The 23,394-nt window shown below is 34.7% G+C and overlaps 2 protein-coding genes and 1 long non-coding RNA gene across 10 annotated transcripts; all 3 read left to right on the plus strand.

Annotated features, from left to right (window-relative positions):
- The first annotated feature begins 311 nt into the window (after positions 1 to 311).
- On the plus strand, positions 312 to 5,733 carry LOC145010860 (uncharacterized). Of its 8 annotated transcripts, none has more exons than XR_013663921.1 (6): positions 312 to 671; positions 814 to 1,269; positions 1,422 to 1,737; positions 1,835 to 1,995; positions 2,228 to 2,396; positions 2,669 to 2,991. It is a non-coding gene; the product is annotated as an uncharacterized LOC145010860 (long non-coding RNA). The 8 variants fall into 8 exon arrangements; XR_013663924.1 differs by having other exon boundaries at positions 315 to 1,053; positions 1,120 to 1,269; XR_013663926.1 differs by having other exon boundaries at positions 315 to 671; positions 1,099 to 1,269.
- A 280-nt stretch (positions 5,734 to 6,013) lies between these two features.
- On the plus strand, positions 6,014 to 9,595 carry LOC145008368 (uncharacterized). The gene is made up of 3 exons (XM_078966992.1): positions 6,014 to 8,071; positions 8,149 to 8,620; positions 8,699 to 9,595. Exons 1-2 carry the CDS (start codon positions 6,593 to 6,595, stop codon positions 8,422 to 8,424), a joined length of 1,755 nt encoding a protein of 584 aa, XP_078823118.1. The 5' UTR covers positions 6,014 to 6,592; the 3' UTR covers positions 8,425 to 8,620; positions 8,699 to 9,595.
- Positions 9,596 to 16,099: 6,504 nt separating this feature from the next.
- On the plus strand, positions 16,100 to 19,000 carry LOC145008743 (metal-nicotianamine transporter YSL3-like). The gene is made up of 7 exons (XM_078967354.1): positions 16,100 to 16,754; positions 16,828 to 17,000; positions 17,084 to 17,181; positions 17,257 to 17,391; positions 17,493 to 17,682; positions 17,761 to 17,872; positions 17,949 to 19,000. Exons 1-7 carry the CDS (start codon positions 16,433 to 16,435, stop codon positions 18,881 to 18,883), a joined length of 1,965 nt encoding a protein of 654 aa, XP_078823480.1. The 5' UTR covers positions 16,100 to 16,432; the 3' UTR covers positions 18,884 to 19,000.
- Positions 19,001 to 23,394: the final 4,394 nt, after the last annotated feature.

Genomic DNA, 23,394 nt, shown 5'->3' on the forward strand with positions numbered 1-23,394 from the left:
CTTTTATATATATATATATATATATATATATATATATATATATATATATATATATATATATATATATATATATATATATATATATATATATATATATATATATATATATTTCCATTTACTAGATTCACCTACTTTAGTATATTAACTTAAATTGATTGATGATCCGATATCTCAACAAAATATAAAATTAATCACATCATCAAAATATATTGTTGATAAGTCGAAACCAATATTTAATACTATCTTAAATATTATTAAAAGAGAATCTGAAATTCTTTATTTAAGAAATCAAAGCATTGCATTTCAATCTATTGCATTTCAATCTTGAATTGTAGACCTTTAGATTATTTGCTTAAGTCATCCTTACAGCCAAAAATCCTTTGGCTAATGTTGCTTTGCGTTCCTCATTTCCTCTGTCTCTGCCTGTCTGTCTTCTTCCAATCTAACGATAAGAAAGAAAAGCAAAGCATTCGCTTTACTTCAATCAGCCAAGATGACACATCTTCTAATCTCCACCGCCTTCGTACACCTCTTCTCGCGACAGCAAGCAAAGAGGGGGTGTCTCTGCAGCCGATCTCGAAGTGTTCCTTTCTGTCTTTGCATCGCCATTTCAGAGTCTGATTGATTGTATACTCTCATCCAAATAGTTTATTGGTCGCCATTTCATTTTGGTACGTTTATCTATTAGCATACCATATCACGTTTATTCTTAGTTAAACAAGCACTGTCACTAATGCTTGTCGTTCTACCTCGCCGTCACCATAAACGCAAAAACTTTACCTTCATCGGAGCAAATGACATATTCCTTACCAGAATATCCTTACCAGAGTATCGTTACAATTGTCTATTTATATTACTTTTTCTATTCTTTTGTACATTTTCTATACGTTTCCTTTTGTTCTGGTTTTATGCCTGCCAACTGTTCGATAAATTGTTCAAATTTTGCGTTTGGGGCTTTGTTGCAAGCTCGGTTAAATTCATATAGATCGTGAACTACAAACAACTGTGAAAGCCCTATTGTTGGGAGACACGAGCTGTGTAGTCTATCGGATGGTTAGCATATAAAAGTTAAATATTATTTTGTTAAATCTGATGTAGCATTCATGTTTTTGGCACAAGTTTTTGGAAGGAGACTCTTTGCAACTGCAACATCAGAAGCTTCTGATGCTGGGGCTGCAGCTGGTAGTAGAGTCAGGACTACACATAACCCTCTTGAGGAGTTCTTTGAGATTGATAGAAACCCAGAGGAGGACAAACCTGTTGTCTACGGTATATACATCTCTATTTTTTTTATTTTATAATTTAAACTTCAGTATAAAGAATACTGTTTCTTAGGATACTTATATATATATATATATATATATATATATATATATATTCTTTTTAGTTCATTATACTATTTGAATCATGTTTTTGTTCAGGGCGTAGCTGGAAGGCTTCAGAGCTATAAGTTATGGTATGTCCTGCTCAAAGAAAAAAACATGCTCATGATCAGGGGCGGACCCAAGAAGAGGGGGCAAAAAAAAATTTATAACTTTTTAAGCGGGGCCAATTTTTTTGATGAGTAAAAATATATAATTTTGAAGGGTTAAAATATATATATTTTTTAAAAAAAACCTTTTTTTTTTTTTTTTGTGGGGGCAATTGCCCCCACTGTAGGACCACCCCTGCTCATGACTCAACCAGATGCTTCATGCTCAAAACTTGCGCTTTCCTAATCCTGAACACCTACCTAAGGTGGTTATTATTATTATTATTATTTCACCATAAATCAGGTGCTATTATATGTATAAAGTGTTGTTTTCTGAATAAGTTAAGTGATGTGTGGGTGCAGGTTAGGAAATCAATGTGCAGAATCAAACATGTGTTGACTGAGAGAGCAATGAAGATCCAGATCCTCGGAGGACTGCTGAGATGAAGCGAATGATTAATGCTTGATGATCATCTTCTTGTTTTTTTTAGCATCATAATATACAAATAAACTGAATTTGAGAGGTGATTATGAGACTTTTTCCTTTTATGCTTGTAATTGTATGCACTAGATTTATATGCATCACATGTTTTCATGTCATTTTGTACCATAAAATTATCGTCTTTTTTATCTGGGACATGTCTTTCATTTATTCCATGGAGATGAACAAAAGAAAGGGGAGTGCATTCGGCCAAATTGAAAAGTGTATTTTGCATATTCGTTTGAGTAATTGTGAATTTGTGTTCGGTTTTGAAGGTGAATAAAACAGCCAAATTGAAGCAGAGCAAACTTGATGTTCGTTGTGAACAGTGATTACTTTAAAGAAATGGCACAAATACGAGCTGAGAGAAGAGCAAAAGCAAAAGAAGAAAAAGAGGAGTTGACAGCAGCTGAAGATTTGAAACTGAAAGAGAGATTAACAAAGGTAAAAACTTGTAATTCAATGCTATAATTGTTGGTTTATGTTACAAATAACCTAAAAGTTTAACTGGAAGTTGAAAGTTAGTGTTTAACTGATTAAAAGACAATGCATTGGAACTTGCTTTTTGGTGGGGTTTCTGGCTTTTTATAACTTTTTGGATACAATCTGGGATTTTTTTTTATTTATTTATGACTTCAGTGATTGCAATGGTTTAGAACAGAACACCCCAATCTTTGTAGCAATCATAAATCATAATAAATGAAAAACAATCATAGGCGTAGGTTATTACAAGATTATACAAGTGGATAAGAATGCTAAAAACGATGATTTGAAGAAAGGTCACATGAAGCTTACGATGAAGTGGCATCCTGATAAGAACCCTACTAATAAGAAGGAAACATAAGCTAAGTATAAACACATCTATGAAGCATATGATGTATGTTTCTCTTCCTATCTCCTTATCTCTGTATGACGTATTTGTTGTTAATTGCTTAAATTCTTATCATGTGAATTCTTAATCGGGTGTTTGGTAGTTTTTCTATAGATTGAAATTCATAATCTTCATTAGCATTCAACTAAAATACATTATAAGTTCATATGTTGATCCAGAACTTTTGCATTGAATTTTATTGTTGTTTTTAGATTTTTATTGTTGTTTTCCCATTTTTTTTTAGAAGCTATTGATTATTACATATACTTTTTTTTATCTCATCAAGAATTTCTGCCCCAAAATGGTAAATTTGTTGAAATTATCTTTCGTTATTTCATTAACTTAGATTTTTAGGTGAGCCTTATCGAATACAAATATTGTGTGCGTGTGTTATTGTTCATGTGTGTATGTAGGTTTGTGTTACTGTATGTGTGTGTGACTTTGTGTTACAGTAACTATTTAGATAAATTTCATTAAATAGATATTGTTAGTTATAAAACATGGACCATTTTTGTAAATTTCAGTTAAGAGGGACCAATTTGGTAGTTGTTATAAAACAGGGAATGCAATTTCATTTTTTTTGTCCATTTTAAAAGAATGTAGGATGCTAAAATTATCAGAGAACCAAAAGTAAAATATCTTACGTATTTTAGTTATGTCTTTTTATAATTTTTATTGCTTAATATCCACATTGGAGTTGGTTATAAAGGAAAAAATATATTACAATGTTATGTTTCTAAAAGTCTAATGACCTTATAAAGAAATTTTGACAATACAATGCTATAATTAACACTCTACTTATATTGCTAGGAAATTTTTGAAATTTGAATTCAAAATATTGTAATGCAAAGATGAAAATGCTTAGTAATTAAATCTCAGTTTAATGGTTTTTGTAACTTCTTCTTATTTATCTCAGCGTCACTGGTTTTTTTTAGTCTATCTTTTGTAAACCAGGATAAAACCGGTTAATATATGTGATTATGTGATCATTTACATTGATATGTTATTTGATTTGACATTAATAGATTGCACAAGGTTCTGTTGATATGTTATTTGATTTGACATTAATAGATTGCACAAGTTTCTGGTCATTGTTAGATTGATTTTTATAAAACTATGACAGAGGTTTATCGTAGCTAAATCGTCTAACTTGGATCCATATAAATTGTAACATTCAATTAAAAATGGAAAAGTAACTTGCCCTGTTCAACGTAAGGGAGGACTTTTAATGATGTCCTCATAAATTTTTCATTGATCTGTTTTATGGTCTCAATTGTAACAATATGATCTCGATTTTTTTATTCGGTAATATGATTAATATAGTGAATAAACTGTATGATTTAATTGATGTAAGTCAGTAGGTATCAAATTGCTTTGTTTATTGTTAATTCTATTTTTTATTGCTTCTATTTTTAGAACGGTGTATAAAATAAATAAGTGATTTTAGTTATGTTGTCATAATTTTCCTATATATGCCACTTCATATTCATACTAGACCCCTAAAAACACATTCTTTTAAAATCTGTTGATTTTGTTTGTTTATGTGATTTATAATTTGACTATATATGATTAGATATCTCTATAAATATTTATACATATATGTTTATAATCTATTTTAAAATAAATATTTATTACACATAATAATTTACAAAAACCCAATAAAGGTTAATTTTGACAATATTGTCATTCAAAGTTCTATTTTAGTTTTTGCCTAAACTATATATTTGAATTCCTTTCTAATTCCAATGCATTTGAAAGATTTGAATTTTGTTTAAATAAATTGTATATTTGTGAATGTACAATCAATAATTATAAATTTTATAATATTTATGTTGTTTTACTATATCAACCAACAATAATATAGTACACATGTTATGATCTAGCGAACAATTTTACTAAAAATCCGCAAACAGAAGCACTTTACCAAACTACCGCCAGTTACTTTATCTAGCCTCCTTTTGGGGAAGCATACATGCAAGTGGAAGAAAAACTAGAGCCCTTCCGGTCAAAGAGATTATATGTTGGTTGATTCAGTCATTATCAAGGAAACAAGTAATTTTGTTATGGTTAAAAATAAAGGAGATTATATGTTGTTGATTCACTCATTATCAAATGTTGAATTATATCTGTGTGGACTGGTCTTCACTTATGGTTACTTATATGCCGTTCTCACGTCATAAGTAAAAAATGTTTGAAGTTACTTATATTTGACGATGAAGGTTGTCCAACTAATAAAACAATTTTTTTTTCTACAAAGAGGCCCTACAAAGATTATAGATATTCATATATTTTATTGTTTTTTTAAGACATTTCAATGTTACCAATAACACTAATTCTATTTCTATCACTTTATCTTATTTTTTATTTATTTTTTTAATTATTGTACCAGTTCTTTGTACTTTTATATGTTCTCCGCGTTTTACGCGAGTTATAATCTAGTTTATATTAATATACATATTCAAATTACATTCTTTGTACTTTTATGTGTTCCCGCATTTTAGGCGGGTTATAATCTAGTTTATATTAATATACATATTTAAATTACATTGTTGATACGAATAGTGATTTTTTTGGCACTTCACAATATGACCATAATTATTTTTTGGTATTACTGATTTGGTCCTTATATTATTGCTATATATAATATTCGTCCGACTTTTACCGTTCATACATGGGTTTTTCTATTACACACCTCTAATTTATTTACTTTGCTATCTTGTGCTAGAGGTGTAAATGAGACGAGACAACTCACGAGAAACTCGAACCTGACTCGGAAAATACTCGAAATCAACTCGATTTTAATCGAGTTGAGCTCAAGCTCGAGCTACTTGAGTAACTTATCGAGCCGAGATCGAGTAGTAAAATATTCGGCTCAGTAAGCTCGCGAACTTAATTGAGTATTTATAAAATTAAATTTTTACCATTTATATACTTTTAAATTATTAAAATATTTCAATATTATTAGCTTTCAGGCACCGGTTACGAAGTAAGTAGTTAAGTTGCACTTTAAAACTTTTGAGAATGTTTCTTTTTCGTATTTTGGATGTATGAAAACTACAATGACATAGATAGTTGATGCTATATTGACATTAGATGGTTTATTGTGATGTTTTTTTGAAGAAAGTAAAAACATGTGAAATGTTTTTAATTTTAGATGATTTTAACTTTTTTTTTTTTTTTTTTTTTTTTTTTTTTCAATTTTAGTCGAGCCAAACCGACCTCACGAGCCGAGCTCGATAGTATTGAGTATTTCATGAGTTGAGTATGAGCTTCAATTTAGTTCGAGTCGAGCTTCGAGCTCGAGTATTTTAGGCGAGTCAAGCTTTGAGCTTGACAATACTCGGCTCGGCTCGACTTATTTACACCCCTATCTTGTGCCAATAAACTTTTTGCAACTAAATTCAATTGCAATAATACATAACTACATAAATAGTAGGGAAAATGACGTATAGGCCCTATAATATTTCTAGGGTTGACCCATTTAGCCACTTAACTTATTTTGTAGCTTAATAAGGGAACGAATTACTCTTTGTCGGGTCGATTAAGTCCTTATTTCAATTTTGATGGGGTTAGCCGGTCATTTTAAGTCCACATCCTTCTACTAACACCACATCGGATGCTGACTGTGACTTTCGTCTAATGCCATGTCATTAATTAGTCGCCTCCTTCGTAATGTCGGTATATGCTTTATAAAAGAGCCCTTTTACATCCACTGTTCAACACTTCATCAGTAAACCCTTTTTTGTGAGCTGCTTCTGAATCCTCAAGCATGAAACCCATATTCTTACAAGTAGATGTCCACTTCCAAGGAATGTTCACCAGAAACCCCATACGCTACACCGGTGGAATTACTCAAAGGTTTTCAGACATCGATTTCGCAGGAATGGACAAGGATGGGTGTGTTGTGTTCATCGAAAGGTTCACTGGGGAAAAGTGTGAGAAGCTCTATTACTTCCAACCTGATATTGATTTTCCAAAAGGTTTGACTCTAATTTGCAATGACCCCGATTATTACGGCTTCATTGAAATTGCATATGAATGTGGTGTTATACTCCCTATGTATGTAGACCATTTTGGGGATAGTAACATACAGGAATGGTTGAATGAACACAAAGAGGAGTTTGTTGGTAACATTGAGGAAGAAGTACTTGATGGTGCAGGACTGGTTAAGGAAGTTGCACCAGGGTATCGGGATGTGGGTGACACAAACGATGAGGTAGAGAATGGTGGCGATGATGACGACGAGGATGAGGATGTCGATGGCGATGAGGATGACCATCAGAAGCCTCATTTTTTTATAAAGGGTAATGAGACTCGGGTAGAGATGGGTGAGAAAGCAGGTGCAGGTGAGTTTTTCGAAGAAGACATGGGTGACAATGAAGATGTTTATCCCGAATTGCCAAACATTTTCAATGATAAGCTCAATTGGAAGGAGCAGGAACCTGTTTTAGGTATGAGGTTTGAGAGTCCTAAGCAATTGAAACACATGCTTTGTAACTATGCTGTCGCGAATGGTTATCAATTATGTTTTGTTAAGAATGATACTAGACGATTACTTGTCAAATGTTGTGATGGCAAATGTACTTTTAGGCTTTGGGGTTCTTGGATGAGTGAAGATAAGTCTTTCCAGATAAAATCTCTTATTGGTGAGCATAATTGTGCAAAGAATTTCAAATTCGGATCAATTGTGACTTACAAATGGATAGGGACCCACTTTAAGCACCAATTTTATAACAATCAAAATATGAGCGTCCGAATGCTTAGAGAGGAGGTAAAAACAGATTTTGGGATTAACGTGAGTATGAGTCAGTGTAGGATAGCTAATAAGTATGCATTGAGTCTAGTTGAAGGGACAATGGCTGAGAATTATGCAAAATTATGGTCATATGGTGAGGAGATTAGAAGATCAAATCCTGGATCCACAGTTAAAATTTGTGTTGATTCAATGCCTGATGGTAAGAATTATTTCAGCAAAATATACTTATATTTTGCTTCAGTAAAAGAGGGATGGAGGGGAGGATGTAGGAGGATCATTAACCTGGATGGTTGTTTTCTAAAAACTTTTTGTCAAGGGGAGTTGCTTTGTGCTGTGGGTAGAGATGCTAACAATGGAATATTCCCAATTGCTTGGGCAGTTGTTTCTGTGGAAAACAAAGAGAATTGGAAATGGTTCTTAGAAACTCTTTCAGAAGATTTGCAATGTTGGAATGATGGTAACGGTTTGGTTCTAATTTCGGATCAACACAAGGTATGGTTCAAAACTATTGCATGTTCTAAATTTAGTTATTGCTATTCGAATTTCAAACATTAATGTGACTTATGTAGGGTTTGATTGAGGCAGTAAAGGAAGTATTTCCAGCAGCTGAACATAGGCAGTGTGCTAGACATATCTATGCGAATTTTAGAAAGACATTTAGTGGATCCAATTTTGAAAATCTGTTTTGGAAAGCGAGCAAGGCAACAACTGAAGCACAATTTAATGTAGTTATGAAAGAGATTGGAAAATTAAATCCTGAAGCAGTTGTGCATCTTATGGCTAGAGATCCAAAGACTTGGTCTTTGGTTTTTTTTTCAGAGTTCATAATTCTTGTGAGTCAGTAGAGAATGGTTTTTCAGAGAGTTTTAATAGTGTGATTTTGGATGCCCGGAAGAAACCAATAATAAGCATGTCAGAGGACATTCGTATATATGTGATGCAAAGTATGATGACTATGAAACTAACCGGACAAGGATGAAATGCTTATTCTGTTTGTCCAAATATCAGAATACGGTTAAATATGCTCCAAATTGAGCAAAGGTTTGTACATTTATCAATAACATTAGTACTTTACTCTTCACATCTCCTAATATTTGCGGTTTTCATCTATATATGTAGGCATTGGCATGTCATTTCTTGTGGGGGGATGAAGTTTGAGGCAAGGAAAATGGACGAGGCGTTTACTGTGGATGTTGAAAAAAAGGAATACAGCTGCAGGCTATGGCAACTTAATGGATATGGCTGCGTACACTCAGTTGCCACCTTAGCCTACTTAAATTTGACACCTAACGGTCCATATCTAGATCCAATGTACCTGGCTGCATTATACCATAATACTTACAAACAACCAATCCATGGGATGAATGGACAAAATATGTGGCCTTCTACTGACTTGATACCCCCTTTGCCTCCATTGAAAAGACGTATGCTAGGAAGGCCAACCATAAAGAGAAGAAGAGATGCTTCTGAACGGATGGGAAAACATACCGCCTGCAAGGCAGGGAAGAAAGTTTCTTGCAGCATATGCAAGGAGAAAGGACACAACAAGGCTACTTGTAGTAAAGGTGTAGGAACATCCAAACAAAATGGAACAAAGAAACAAAAAACTATACCTATGCAGGAGTCTGTAAACGTTGCCACATGATTAGGGGATGATGAGGTAATCGTAGATGCTACTGATGCTTTGGATAGGCCTAGAGATGAAGAGCGAATGGTGGGAGTCAATGGACGGGAAGAAGGGGTGAATGTCAATGCTCGAGTTAAGCATGCTAAACCACCTATAATGCGAAAGAAGTCAGAACGAATCATTAAACTGAAGCTTGCAAAAAATGTGGGAGGTGAAGGTAGCAGTTTTGCAACGACCATGGACTTGGATTAAGTAATTGTTTGTTATTTGTAGTGAATGTGTGTTGCAGTAAACAAATGATCTTTGTATGTTATTTTATGGTGTACTACGAATATTTAGGGGTATTTTGGTTATTATAACCAAAACAATGTAAATTGATCATTTATGATGTGGGGGTATTTGAGTTATTACTATTTAAATTTACCATTTTGGTTGTGGGGGCATTTTAGTCATTAGAAATTAAATTGACCATTTTGATTGGGGGCATTTTAGTCACTAGAAATTAAATTTATCATTTTGGATGTGGTGCCCTTTTATTCATTAGAAATTAAAACCATTTTTGGATGTGGGGGTAATTAAGTCATTACAAAGTAAATTGGCCATTTTGGATGCAGGGGTAATTAAGTCATTACAAAGTAAACTGACCATTTTTCATGCAGGGGTAATTAAGTCATTGTAAAAAACAGGGGACTTGTGACTTAATCCATTCAACATGACAAGCAGATATGGTTCAATCATGTGCAAAGGTATTTTTTGTCCCTTTTCCCAAACTACACCATTTGTGGTCCCTGTCTATGCGCTTAAAGAAGTTAAATTCATTTTGCTTTGTGTTGTGGTCTCTTCCCAGTCAATGAAACATATGTGAAAGGCAATTTCTTGCATGCACACATACAGATACAAGTGAAAGGCAATTTTTTTAATAATAACATTAAAACACATTTCACTCATGGGTTTGTTTACATCGGTTTCTGCTATTCAATAACCTATTACAGAGATCATCGACAAAAAACTTCGTCAAAAAACGATCACAATCAGCAGCCCAACAACAGCACCACCAAATCTACAGACCAACATCACAAACTAATACCAACAACCCACACAAAATCTACTACTATTATTGACACTAAACAACATACGCAACACACCAAAACACAAACCCAGGAGTGAAATGCTTCAACCTAAACAACATTTTTTTACTTAAACACCAAATACGTCACCACAGACGCACAAACAACACCAAAAATCCCAACACAAGACATCAGCTTCTTACGTTTGTTGTTTTTGAAGACCATCTTCACATATGCTCCTTGCAGAGAAACGACATGATTTTTAAGACGAGCAACCATATTTGAGATATCCATCTGACCAGCGTGAACGTCATCGACCTCAAGGTTCATGGCATCTATGTGACATCCCCATTTTCACGGCCAGAAAAGACCGATTTTGTTTATGCTTTATAAAAATCAGAGTTCTTCTTTTAATAAAAATGTTGCGGAATTTGTTCCTAGAAAAACATGATAAATACGTTATTAAAACATTTCCGAAGAAACGTACTTTATTCATTTTAAAACGTTTGGGATGTCATCGTCAATACATGAACATAAGCATAAATAGAACTTACATTTATTTATACTAGTGATCTACATCTCTTTAAATCTCTCAGTGTAAAGTGACTTCGTATCAACACCTGTGATATGAATAAACTGAGTGGATCAGGTTGGGAAACCTGGTGAGTACATAGGGTTTTCAACCCACAATAATATAATTATTATATTTAAACAATCAAACAATCAACCCAATTACCCATCCCCATTATCTTCTTTAGTCTTAAGGATCTACCCTAAGAGTCAGCTATTCCTGGTTTATTTATTCCTAAGGATCATCCTAAGGAATCGACACGAAGTCCATCATTACCAAGGCTTATAGAATATATCTGGTGAACACGTAGTCCAAAACATCTGGTAAACACTTAGTTCAAAAGTAACTAGTGAACACACTTAGTTCAAAATACCTAGTGAACACACTCAGTTAAAAGATACGTAGTGAACATACTCAGTTCAAAAATACCTAATGAGCACCTAGTTCAAAAATACCTACATGTTACGAAACTGCTATCGTTCCACTGGACCGTCTAGTATCGTCCATAGTCGTCATCTATACTCCACTAGATGACTGGATCACTGAAAACACTGATGTCTCCCATCGTGTTATCACAAAACAACTATTTCATCTACCCATGTTTTTCCCAACACGTTTTGTAGATATAAAATACGTATACAGTTTAAATCATTTAAAACATGTATAAAAATCTTTCACTCAGCATAGACAGCAAGTATTCAGACAATATGTACACATAGCACGTAATTTATATTAAAATACTTCATATCTATGTGTAAGATGAAAGGGACTATGCACTCACAACACGTAAATTATATAATAAATACTTCATATCTATGTATAAGATGAAAGGGACCATGCACTCACAACACGTAAATTATATAATAAATACTTCATATCTATGTGTAAGATGAAAGGGACCATGCACTCACCTGAAAAGGTGGTGACTCGGTACTCGTACAACGCTTCGTTTACTTTAAAATAATTTCCTTCGACGAAACCTAGTATTATCACCAATAGATTTTAGTCTATTATTCGCCGAGACTAATTAATAGTCTAGTTATTATTACTATTATATAAGCGTTAAAAAAATACTTATATAACCCATAATAATAGCCCAAGTATTTATTATATGTTCTTAATAACGTTAATATAATTAAATAAAAACTATATTAAAAATAGCGTAGGCGTAGCTCACTTACAGCGGATTTTATAGAAAACCAGGCTTTGCTTGGAGCAGCGTTTCTGAGCCGAAAAGCTCTTCTTCTCGGAGCCGTCAAGCACTCCGGGGCTTCCGCCTCGTGCTAGGGAGGTTCCCTAGGCTTTTCGGGGGATTTCGGGGCTAGAGAGAGGTTCTAGAGAGAGAGTAAAGAGAAGAAAGAATGGGAAAGGTGTGAAGAAAATGAGGGTGTGAGAGGTGGTATTTATAGGGTGAAAATGGCTAAACTTGGTTCCACATGTCACCATCTAGTGGCAAGACTTGGGGAGAAAGCAATGGCCAAGATTATGACTTCTAAAATCCGTAACTTTCACATACAACCTCCTTTTTTGACGTTCTTTATATCCACGCGTAGGTAAAAATAATATCTACAACTTTCATTTTGACTCCGTCGGCTAATTCTCGACCGATCTTAAATTTAACAGTACGAGGCGTTTAGACTATTAAATGACCGCGAAGAATTCGTAACTCCTTCATACGGACTCCGTTTTCGTCTGTCTTTATACCGTTGAGTTCCTATTAATGAGATCTTCAACTCTCATTTAGGTTGCATAAGCCAAAAACCGCTCGAACTAAAATTCGAGTTTCGGGCTGTACATTGCTAAGCCGAATCTTAGAAAAATCATAACTTCTTCATACGAAGTCAGATTTGGGCGTTCTTTTTATGTATTTTCTTGGTTTAACATATTCTACGACTTTATTTTAGATCACTAAGGCTAAACCTCTCTCTATCGTAAATTCACTTTTTACGCTTCCCGGTGTCGTGCCGGTTCCGTCGCGAAACTTCGACGAGTCATAACTTCTTCGTTATAACTCGGATTTCAGCGTTCTTTATATGTACGGACACCTTGTGACATATACTTCAACTTGGTTCAAATTATTTATTCTAAATAATATTTTGTCGAAAAGTCATTTTCGACCCTTATTATCTCTAAATTGACTAGCCCGGATCTACGGGCGTTACAATCTAAGTGTCGATTAACTGCCTGACGAAGCTCACGCAACTAGTCTTGGAAGTCCTCCCACATAAGCGACAGTTCCATCTGGGTTTGCAGTAGATTGATGGCCATGTCTTCATTGGTTACACCATTCGAATGATTCTCATCCATGTGACGGGCGTAATTTGGAGACCAGCTGTGTTCTGCACGTCCGCTCGAAGCCATTTTGGAGTAAAGTTAGAGACGAGATTGGGGTAATGATGTTTGCAGATGTGCTCTTTTAGGTCAAGGAAGTCTTCATTTTATATGTAGGCGCTACAACTGTCGATCCTTGCTCCTTACGATTCGCCTTCAATACGACGTTGTATGCTTTGTTGGACGATTTAACTTCTTTCCATGTCATCGGTTACGTGTTAGGCTAGGTTTATGTGGCAACGTTAACCGACTACAATAGGTAAAAGGGACTATATTGTTAGGTAACAAATAATTCGATCCCTTATTAAGCCACAAAATAAATTAAGTGGCTAAATGGGTCAACCCTAGAAACATTATAGGGCCTATACATCATTTCCCCTAAATAGTACCTAATTTTTTTTTTCTTTTATTTATAAAGCATCCATTTGCAAAAATGGCTTAATTCAATTGCAATTGCCAAAAGTTACAAGTTAAATAAACTTTGCTCATTTATTTAGAAATTATCTAGCTTTAATTTGTTTTAATTTTTGTGCTCATTTATTTAGAAATTATTCGGTTTTGATTTTTGATTTTTTTTATTTTTGTTGTATTAAGTCACATAAATGGATTGGTCCTTGAGTTTGCTCTGCTAGTTAGTTTTTATTATTTACAAGTTGAGACTAACCCATTTTGTTAACATGAAAATTCTAATCTATAGAAGATATATATATATTTATTTGCCGTTAAAAAAATTAGTTTTTATTTTTGATTTTATAAAATATGAAATTTGAAAGTTTTCTGTTTTGCTTTTCTATCGGTCATCTTTAAATTCTTAGTTCTTCTAAATAATATATTTTGTTTTATTTTATTATTTCATATAAAAAACTTAAATTTGTTTAACCTATCGTAAAATACATAATAAAATATAAATAAATTATACCAATAAATACTTTCAAAATATGGATACTATTGAAGTATTTATATTATTTTTTATTTTTTATTATTGAAAACTTGAAGTCAGAACTTTACATTTAGGGGATGTTTGGTAAGATATGAATTTTTAATAAATCTGAATTTCTAATAGGATCTGAATTTTAACATGTTTTGGTTGTAATCATTTGAATTGTTGTGCTAATTTTAAAAATGATCATTTTACCATTTTGTATTTTTATTTGCTCAATTCAATATTTATGTTTTATAAAAATAACCAAACCAACTTCTTGAATAATTATAAAAAATATAAATATCATACAAAATCCAAAATTAAACATAAATCAAGATTACACACCCACTAGATTACCAACCAATAATAACTCGACATTTATTGTATTAAAGAGGAATGAAAAGTATAAATCGTAAGACATCAATAAATAATTGTTATAAGATACGAAACTAAATTAAAGACCAAAATAGGAAATGAGAATGTAAATATCTTTATTCCAATATTTGTGGTAAAAACAACTAAACTTTACAATACATAATACTCATTATTTATACTAGATAAATAACATAAAATGTAAGGTAGGTTATGAATGCTCATTATAGTGGTGCATAACTACACTCATAAAACTCATAATACTGTTAGTTATAATTTTCACTAATTAAGGAGAATGATAGAGAAATATGGGAAATCCAATAGTTATTCATTAAATAATAATTCATAACAATAATGAAATCATATTCTTTATAATGTATTGAATATGTATACAAAATATAACTTCTTAAAAAAAATTAGGAATTGTTATATATAAAGGAAGCATCTAACATAATGGTACTAAAAACATCTAAAAGATATATGAATACCAAATGACATTTGTCTTAGCGGTAAGGAGTGATCCTTTCAAATGAGATGTCATGAGTTTAATTTTTTTAGGAGACATAGGTGATATTTAAGAATAGGTTTGCTAGTGTGTCGTTTGAGAAAATATATATATATATATATTAATGCAAAAAATGTGTTATGCATTCATGACTGATTCCTTCAACTTGTATTTCCAACAACAACATTTCATCAAAATCAAACCACATTTCAAACCAAATATATAAATTTCACAAACATTGGAGCATTTCAGCAAGTTTTACAACCAATTTCATTAGGTGTGATGTAGTTGTGCGACGTGTTGTGTGACAAAGGTGCTCAACGGTGGTGGTGTGTGACGACATGTGCGATACCGATGCTGATCCTCTGTGACGTCGAAGATGCAGGGGTGGAGGCGGGTGGTCTTCGATGCTATAAGAAAAGAGAGACGAGGGTAGGGTGTGTTATACATGTCTGTATGTTATACACACATGGCACATAACAAATGGCCATGTATCATGTATATATGTGTGTTATACATGTGTGTGTGTTTGGAGAGATAAACATGTGTATGTCGTTCGTGTGTGTATTCATGTATATCTTTCGATCATACAACTTATTTTTGTGTAATAAAGCCAAGTTGGCAACATTTATAACAAATGCCCCTCAACATGTTAGATATTTTCATTTTATCATTGTCTTTTTCAAAAATATGAGCATTCATGCCGATGCTTCGTATTGTCTAAAAGACATTAACACACCACAAAATACACAATCCATGATGTTGTCCATTTCCTTCATGTACAACCATAATCATGCGTAATTAGTATAGTAACTAATAACTTCTAACAATAACGTTAGATGTAACGAAATTCAGGGTCTGTTTTAGAATAAACCAAGAGATGGTATTAGACACACAGATTGATTCGAAATTGAAGGCTTTTTTTGGATATTTACCATATGACTAAAGATGGCAACATTCCACCTATGCGAAAATCAATTTGAGCCTAACAAACCAACCCAAACAATAAAAATCTTAGTACAAAGACCGGTTTAAAGTTGGATTTGATTTGTACTGGAGAGAGTCTAATTTCATGTGTACTACACACCATGTCACCATTTGCAGTACAAAAGTGATTTTGATTAGGCCATTAATGGTGGAAATTCACCACTAACCACAACCTTCTTCTCGCCATTAATGGTTGAAATCTCTGTATCTGGCACTCATCTTAATTTATAAATTCACCATGTCGACACCGATGTCAGAAATCATTTCACCCAAAACACAACCAAAAAACCCATTAAATTTCTTGTAGGGTTTTCAATTTTTCGTGTTGCGAGACCTCCGAAACCCACATTTCTTCTTCTTGCGCCTTTCGTTTCACGATTATTCTTCTTCGTATCAATTGAATCGGTGGCTGATTAGAAGTTGGTGTTTTGATGATTTGATCAGAACATTCGTTGAAGAAGCTTGGGGAAGATGGAAATGGAGATGGAGAACGTGAATGAGAATGCGAATGCTGTGAAGAGGCTACCGCCATGGACGGCGCACATAACATGTCGAGGAGTGGTAGCGAGTACAGTGATCGGTGTTGTGTACAGTGTGATAGTGACGAAGCTTAATCTCACGACTGGCCTCGTACCCAATCTCAACGTTTCCGCAGCTCTTTTAGCTTTCGTCTTCATCAAAACATGGACCAAATTGATTCACAAAGCTGGATTCGTTACTACGCCATTCACTAGACAAGAGAACACCATCATTCAAACTTGTGCTGTTGCTTGTTACAGCATTGCTGTTGGAGGTAATTTAATTACTTTAATCGAAATCAATCCCTTTTTTACGTTATGTTTGATTAATGAATGATTGATTAACAGGTGGATTTGGGTCTTATCTATTGGGATTAAACAAGAGGACATATGAGGAAGCTGGTGTTGATGTGGATGGGAATTCACCAGGGAGCTATAAAGAACCTGGGGTTGGCTGGATGACTGGTTTTCTGTTTGTTACTAGTTTTGTTGGTCTTTTGGCTTTGGTTCCTCTAAGAAAGGTGTGTACTTCACGCTTTAGTGACTTGTACCTAGCTACCATCTTTTTGCATGTCCAACATATATGGTTTAACTGTACGTGCAGATTATGATCATAGACTATAAGTTAACATATCCGAGTGGAACAGCTACTGCAGTTCTCATCAATGGCTTTCACACTCCAAAGGGAGACAAGATGGCTAAGTATATATGCATCCATTATCCATGTATACATTTTACACCAAAAAAACTCAAAGTTGATTAAACTTTTTGTTGCAGAAAGCAAGTTGTTGGGTTCACAAAATTCTTCTCAATGAGTTTCATGTGGGCATGTTTTCAATGGTTTTATTCTGGTTCGGGTACATGTGGGTTCACCTTTTTCCCTACTTTCGGGTTGAAAGCCTTCAAGAACTCGTGGGTGCTTGTTTTTATTTTTTTAGATTTTGATTAGTTTAATGAAACATTATTCGATAATGGAGATGTTGATACGAATATTGGTGTTGGATGCATTGCAGGTTTTATTTTGATTTTAGTATGACATACATAGGAGCAGGAATGATATGTTCACATCTTGTGAACTTGTCATTGCTAGCAGGAGCTGTGCTTTCTTATGGTATTATGTGGCCCCTCATTGGTGATCGCAAAGGTTCTTGGTTTCCTCCAAATTTACCACAGAGTAGCATGAAAAGTCTAAATGGATACAAGGTTAGAAAAACCTCAACTTAATGGGTTAAGCACTTAATACATGACTGTTTCTTTTAAGAGGATTTGAAACATTTGCAGGTTTTCATATCGATTGCTCTTATCATAGGGGATGGGCTGTACAATTTTCTCAAGATTGCATTGTTCACAGCAAGAACCATATACCTCAAATCTAGGAAGAACCCTAGAACAAGTAAGTATTCCATAACTCCATAAAATCTTCCAATTGTTTTTGTTTTTTGACGTTCTTATGACATTAATAAACACAGATCCAGATGATGTGAATCAACCGCAAGACGATTCCGAGTTAAACGAGGTGTTCTTAAGAGAAAGCATTCCATTCTGGGTAGCAGCTACTGGTTACCTAATCTTCTCCATTGTTTCCATAATTGTAATTCCATTGATGTTCCCAGAGCTCAAATGGTATTACGTTCTTGTTGCTTACATCATCGCACCGTCTCTCGGGTTCTGTAACGCGTATGGTGCTGGTCTAACAGACATGAACATGGCGTATAATTACGGAAAAGTCGCCCTATTTGTCCTCTCTGCCATGTCCGGGAAAAACAATGGTGTTGTTGCAGGACTCGTGGGATGCGGATTGATAAAGTCGATTGTTTCAATTTCGTCTGATTTGATGCACGATTTCAAAACCGGACATCTGACTTTGACTTCGCCACGATCAATGCTGGTTAGTCAAGCAATCGGAACTGCAATTGGATGCGTAGTGGCGCCTCTTACGTTCTTTTTGTTTTACAAAGCGTTCGACATTGGAAACCCTAACGGAGAATATAAAGCGCCTTATGCGATTGTGTACAGAAACATGGCGATTTTGGGGGTGGAAGGTTTTTCAGCGTTACCTAATCATTGTTTGCAGCTTTGTTACTTGTTCTTTGGGTTTGCTATGGTGGCGAATTTGTTGAGAGATGTTTGTCCGGAGAAGATGGGGAAGTGGATTCCTTTGCCCATGGCTATGGCAGTGCCTTTTCTTGTTGGTGGTTATTTTGCCATTGATATGTGTGTTGGGAGTTTGATTGTGTTTGTATGGAGAAAGGTTAACAAGCAGAAAGCGAACCTGATGGTTCCTGCTGTTGCTTCTGGTTTGATTTGTGGAGATGGGTTGTGGATTCTTCCGTCATCGGTTCTTGCTTTAGCTGGAATCAAGCCTCCTATCTGTATGAACTTTTTGCCTACAAAACCAAATTAGGGTTTATGTTAGAAGAATATCAATAATCTGTAGCAGTTTTGTCATATATATATAGAGACTAGATGATAGAAGATAGCAACAAAGTTATATATATGCAATATCAGATTTCCATTAAAAGTTTATTTAGAGGGTGTTTAGATAGGGAAAAAAATGACAGCTTATTGCTTATTGCTTATTTTCATCACAATAAGCTAATTTAAGTGTTTGGATAAGATGCTTAAAAAATTAGCTTATTGCGGTGGGAATAAGCTAAATAAGCTGATTTTAATAAGCAAGGGGTAATGCTTATTGCTTATTGCTTATTAGTCATTTTACTCATATAAGCTGTTTTGTTTGCCAAACATTTCAAATGCTTATTGCTTATTGTTTATTCCCACCGCAATAAACTAATCCAAACATATTTTAAAAAAATGCTTATTCCCACCATAATAAGCAATAAGCAATAAGCTAATTAAGCTAAAAATGCATTTATCCAAACACCCTCTTAACAAAACTTAAACTGTTGAAGTAATAACCCACTACTGTAATCAGTTGTTTATGATGCATTAAAAGTCAACAGTGTACTAAGTAGGGGACGATGAAAATATAAAAGTAAACAAGACTTTTGTGTTTTTGCTCCGAAAGAGCCATGAGTCTTTTTCATAAGATCGGTATAGGCCCCACCAATCCATTAATGGAATTCACTTTAAATGGTATACAGATCATTATCGAAGAGATTGAATCAGAGAGAGGACGGTAAAACCACATGTGATCTCAATAGTCAATAGTAAGGTCGTATACAAACAAAGAATACCTCAATGATATAGGTGACCACACACCACGATCGTGCATACCGTCACGATGTGTCGTAAGTCGTGGTCATGTTCATTTATGTTGGCTATGATAATGGTGCACGCCCAATGAAAATGAGGTTGGCCAATTTCGACCGTTCAACTATCATTTTTTGAAGTTTTTAATTTTTTTACTAACTCATTTATATAAACACAATACATAGCCCTCACATTTCATCAAATTTTACACTCTCATCCGATTTCTTTAAGAATTTGTACTCGGATGATGACAAAGAATTCATGTGACATCCCCAAAATCTCGGTCAGAAAAGACCGCTTTCATTTATGCTTTTAAAATAATTTCAGAGTAAATCCTTTTGATTTAAAAGTGTTGCGGAATTTGTTCCCAAAACAAAATATGATAAAATAAAGTTTATCAAAGCATTTCATCAAGAGATGCATTTTCATTATATAACAATATCCGAGATGTCATGTTCCGATAAACTGTTCCAAAAGCATAACAATATATTACAAGTCATACAACAGTTATATACATATACAGGCTCATAAACAAAACAACTTGATGATTCATCCATCTTATGCTCTCGCGCCACTTCCTGTAATACAAATACGACTGAGTGGGTCAGGTTTGGGAGCCTGGTGAGCATATAGGGTTTTCAACCCACAATAAATAATTATATTTAATTTCACCAACCAACAATAACCCGATTACCCATTCCCGTTATCCTCACTTTACGTCCCTAAGACAACATCTATTACCAGGGACCTAATCTAAGATTTTCATCGGGACGGACATTACTGCAAATGAGTTTCCTCAACAATAGATGTCCTAAAGGTAATCATGAGGGGGATAGAGTACACTGGTGAACACATCGTTCACAACACCTACAAGTTATGAACCTGCTAGCGTTCCACTGGACTATCTAGAAAGAGTCTGTGGTCGTCATCCATACTCCCCGATTACCCATTGGGGATGGGGATGGGGACAGATTTTTAATCCCCGATGGGGATGGGGTCAGGTATAGGGATGGGGATGGGGATTCGGGTATGGGGATGGGAACACGAAACCCAGTATACCCGTACCCATTGCCATCCCTACACTAGATGACTAGGTCGATATTAACAACATCGAGGTCTCTCATCAGTTTATCACACTTCAACTATCTACCCAAGTTCTACCCAACATTTTGTAGATAACAATATACATATGCATACATATGCAATTTAAAAACTGATAAGATAATCATTTAATACTCGTTCCAAATATACAGATTCATTCCAAGTAACAGATAATATATATCTATATACACATAGCACGTATTCACTCGGAGATACTTTATATCTATGTGTTAGAAGAAAAGGAATATACACTCACACATATAATCAACAAAATATACACATAACATGTATTTCGTATAAAATACTTCATAATTATGTGTTAGAAGAAAGTGACTACACACTTACTTGATCAGAAGATGATCAGACAGCACTACGGCTTGCAAAAGTAGTATTCTTCGGTAGATCTGGAATATCTTCACACACCGGGCTTCTCGCAGGCAGAGCTTCGGCTCGGAAACTCTTTTCTTCTCGGGATCTTCAGGATTTTGGACTCGCTTCGGGTCTCAGGATGATACCGGGGCTTCGGGGGTACCTCTTTGCACGTCAATCGAGGTAGAACGGGAGAGAGAGAAGAGAAAATAGCAACCATAAACGACTGGCCCTTCAAATCTATTTATAGGGTAAAATTTGCCCTTGCCACATCGTTGGCTTGGTCGTCACTGCATGCGTCATCGCAAGTTGCATCTGGGGGACTACAGGAGGTGTTAGAAAACTTGCCACGTCATGGCACTGCTTGCCACGTCGTGGTATCTGACAGTTTTGGGGTTTTTTGCCCCAAACTTCAGAAATTCACAACTTTCGCATACGAACTCCATTTTCGACGTTCTTTATATTGACGCGTAGGTGAGATTATGATCTATAACTCTCGTTTAAACTCCGTTGGCTAATTTTGACTTTATTTTTAATATATTATAAATATATTACTTACATATTATTTTTAGTAGGCCGGGACAGGAAAACTCCGTTATAAATTCATAACTTCTTCATCCGAAGTCCGTTTTCGCATATCTTTTTATCGTTTCACTAATATTAACGAGATATTCGATTCTCGTTTAGATTGTTTCGCCTAAAACCGCTCGATCTTAAATCGAGCATTCAGGTTGCATACTATTAAGTCGAAACTTTAGAAAATCATAATTTCCTCATATGAAGTCAAATTTGGGCGTTCTTTTTATGCACGCTCTCGGTTTAACGAACTCTTCAACTTTAGTTTAGATTACTAAGGCTAGATATTGTTCTATCTTAAATTCGTATTTTACGTCATTTGGCGTCGTGCCGGTTCTATCGCGAAACATCGACAGATCATAACTTCTTCGTTATAACTCGGATTTCGGCATTCTTTATATATTCGGAAACATCGTTTCAACTACTACAACATTATCCAAAGATATCGGCTTTATCTACTATTTTATTTTGACACTTATTTTTTATTTTTAATTCATTTAAGCCATACAACTAATTACAAAACATATAATACTCAAATGATACATTCTTCTTATTTCAAAATGGTTACAAAGGTTAACGTAGACTAATACATTGCTATTAATGACAAGCCCAGAAACACATGCATTAAAACTCTCTCCACCTTAGAATGATTCCGTCCCTGGAATCACACATCAACAAACAACTGCGGGTAGCGACTCATCATGTCACTCTCTGTTTCCCAGGTGAGATTCGGCCCATTCGTGTATTTTCATCGGACAAGCACTAACTCGACCATCTTGCGTCGTAACCTCTTAGTCTTTCGGTCAACGATTGCTTCAGGTTCTTCAATCAACCTCTTATTCTCATCAATTCTTAACTCATAAATTGGAATTATGTCGGGAACTTCTCCCGTGAACTTCCTCAAATAACACACATGGAAAGTGTTATGAATTCCATTCAGTTTTTCTGGTAGTTCGAGCTTGTAAGCTTGGTTCCCAACCCTCTGAAGAACTTTAAACGGTCCAATAAACCTTAGACTTAATTTTCCCCCTTTACCAAATCTTATAAGTCCCTTCCAGGGCGAGACTTTAAGCAAAACCGAATCTCCAACTTCAAAAGTCATCGGTCTTTGCTTTTTGTCAGCATAACTCTTTTGACGATCCAGAGCGGCTAACATTCTTTCCTTAATTATTTTCAACTTTTCAGCGGTTTGATGAACCATCTCGGGTCCCATAAACTGCTTTTGCCCAGCCTCAAGCCAACAAGACAGCGTACGACACTTCTGTCCGTACAAAGCTTGATAAGGTGCCATCTTTATGCTCGAGTGAAAACTATTATTGTAGGAAAATTCTAACAAAGGTAAATGTTCATCCCAATTACCTAGGAATTCCAGGGTACATGCTCTCAGCATATCTTCAAGTTTTTGTATCATTCTTTCACTCTGACCATCATTCTACGGATGGTAAGCTGTACTTAAACACAACTTGGTACCCATTTCCTCTTGTAGACTTTTCCAAAACCTTGAGGTGAAACGATTATCATGATCTGATACAATCGTTAACATAACACCGTGAAGCCTCACAATTTCCTTCACGTAAGAATTTGCAAGCTTATCCATAGACCATTTCTCCTTGGTCGCTATGAAATGCGCACTCTTAGTAAATCGATCATCGACCA

Source organism: Lactuca saligna, chromosome 8 (genome assembly GCF_052625555.1).
Source record: "Lactuca saligna cultivar CGN05327 chromosome 8, ASM5262555v1, whole genome shotgun sequence".
NCBI classification, from domain to species: Eukaryota; Viridiplantae; Streptophyta; class Magnoliopsida; order Asterales; family Asteraceae; genus Lactuca; species Lactuca saligna.

Coding starts and splice junctions, on each gene's coding strand:
- LOC145008368 (XM_078966992.1), top strand. CDS start 6,593: ATGAAACCCATATTCTTACAAGTAGATGTCCACTTCCAAGGAATGTTC. Junction 8,072..8,148: donor TAATTTCGGATCAACACAAG/GTATGGTTCAAA, acceptor TGACTTATGTAG/GGTTTGATTGAGGCAGTAAA.
- LOC145008743 (XM_078967354.1), top strand. CDS start 16,433: ATGGAAATGGAGATGGAGAACGTGAATGAGAATGCGAATGCTGTGAAG. Junction 16,755..16,827: donor TTACAGCATTGCTGTTGGAG/GTAATTTAATTA, acceptor ATTGATTAACAG/GTGGATTTGGGTCTTATCTA. Junction 17,001..17,083: donor CTTTGGTTCCTCTAAGAAAG/GTGTGTACTTCA, acceptor CTGTACGTGCAG/ATTATGATCATAGACTATAA.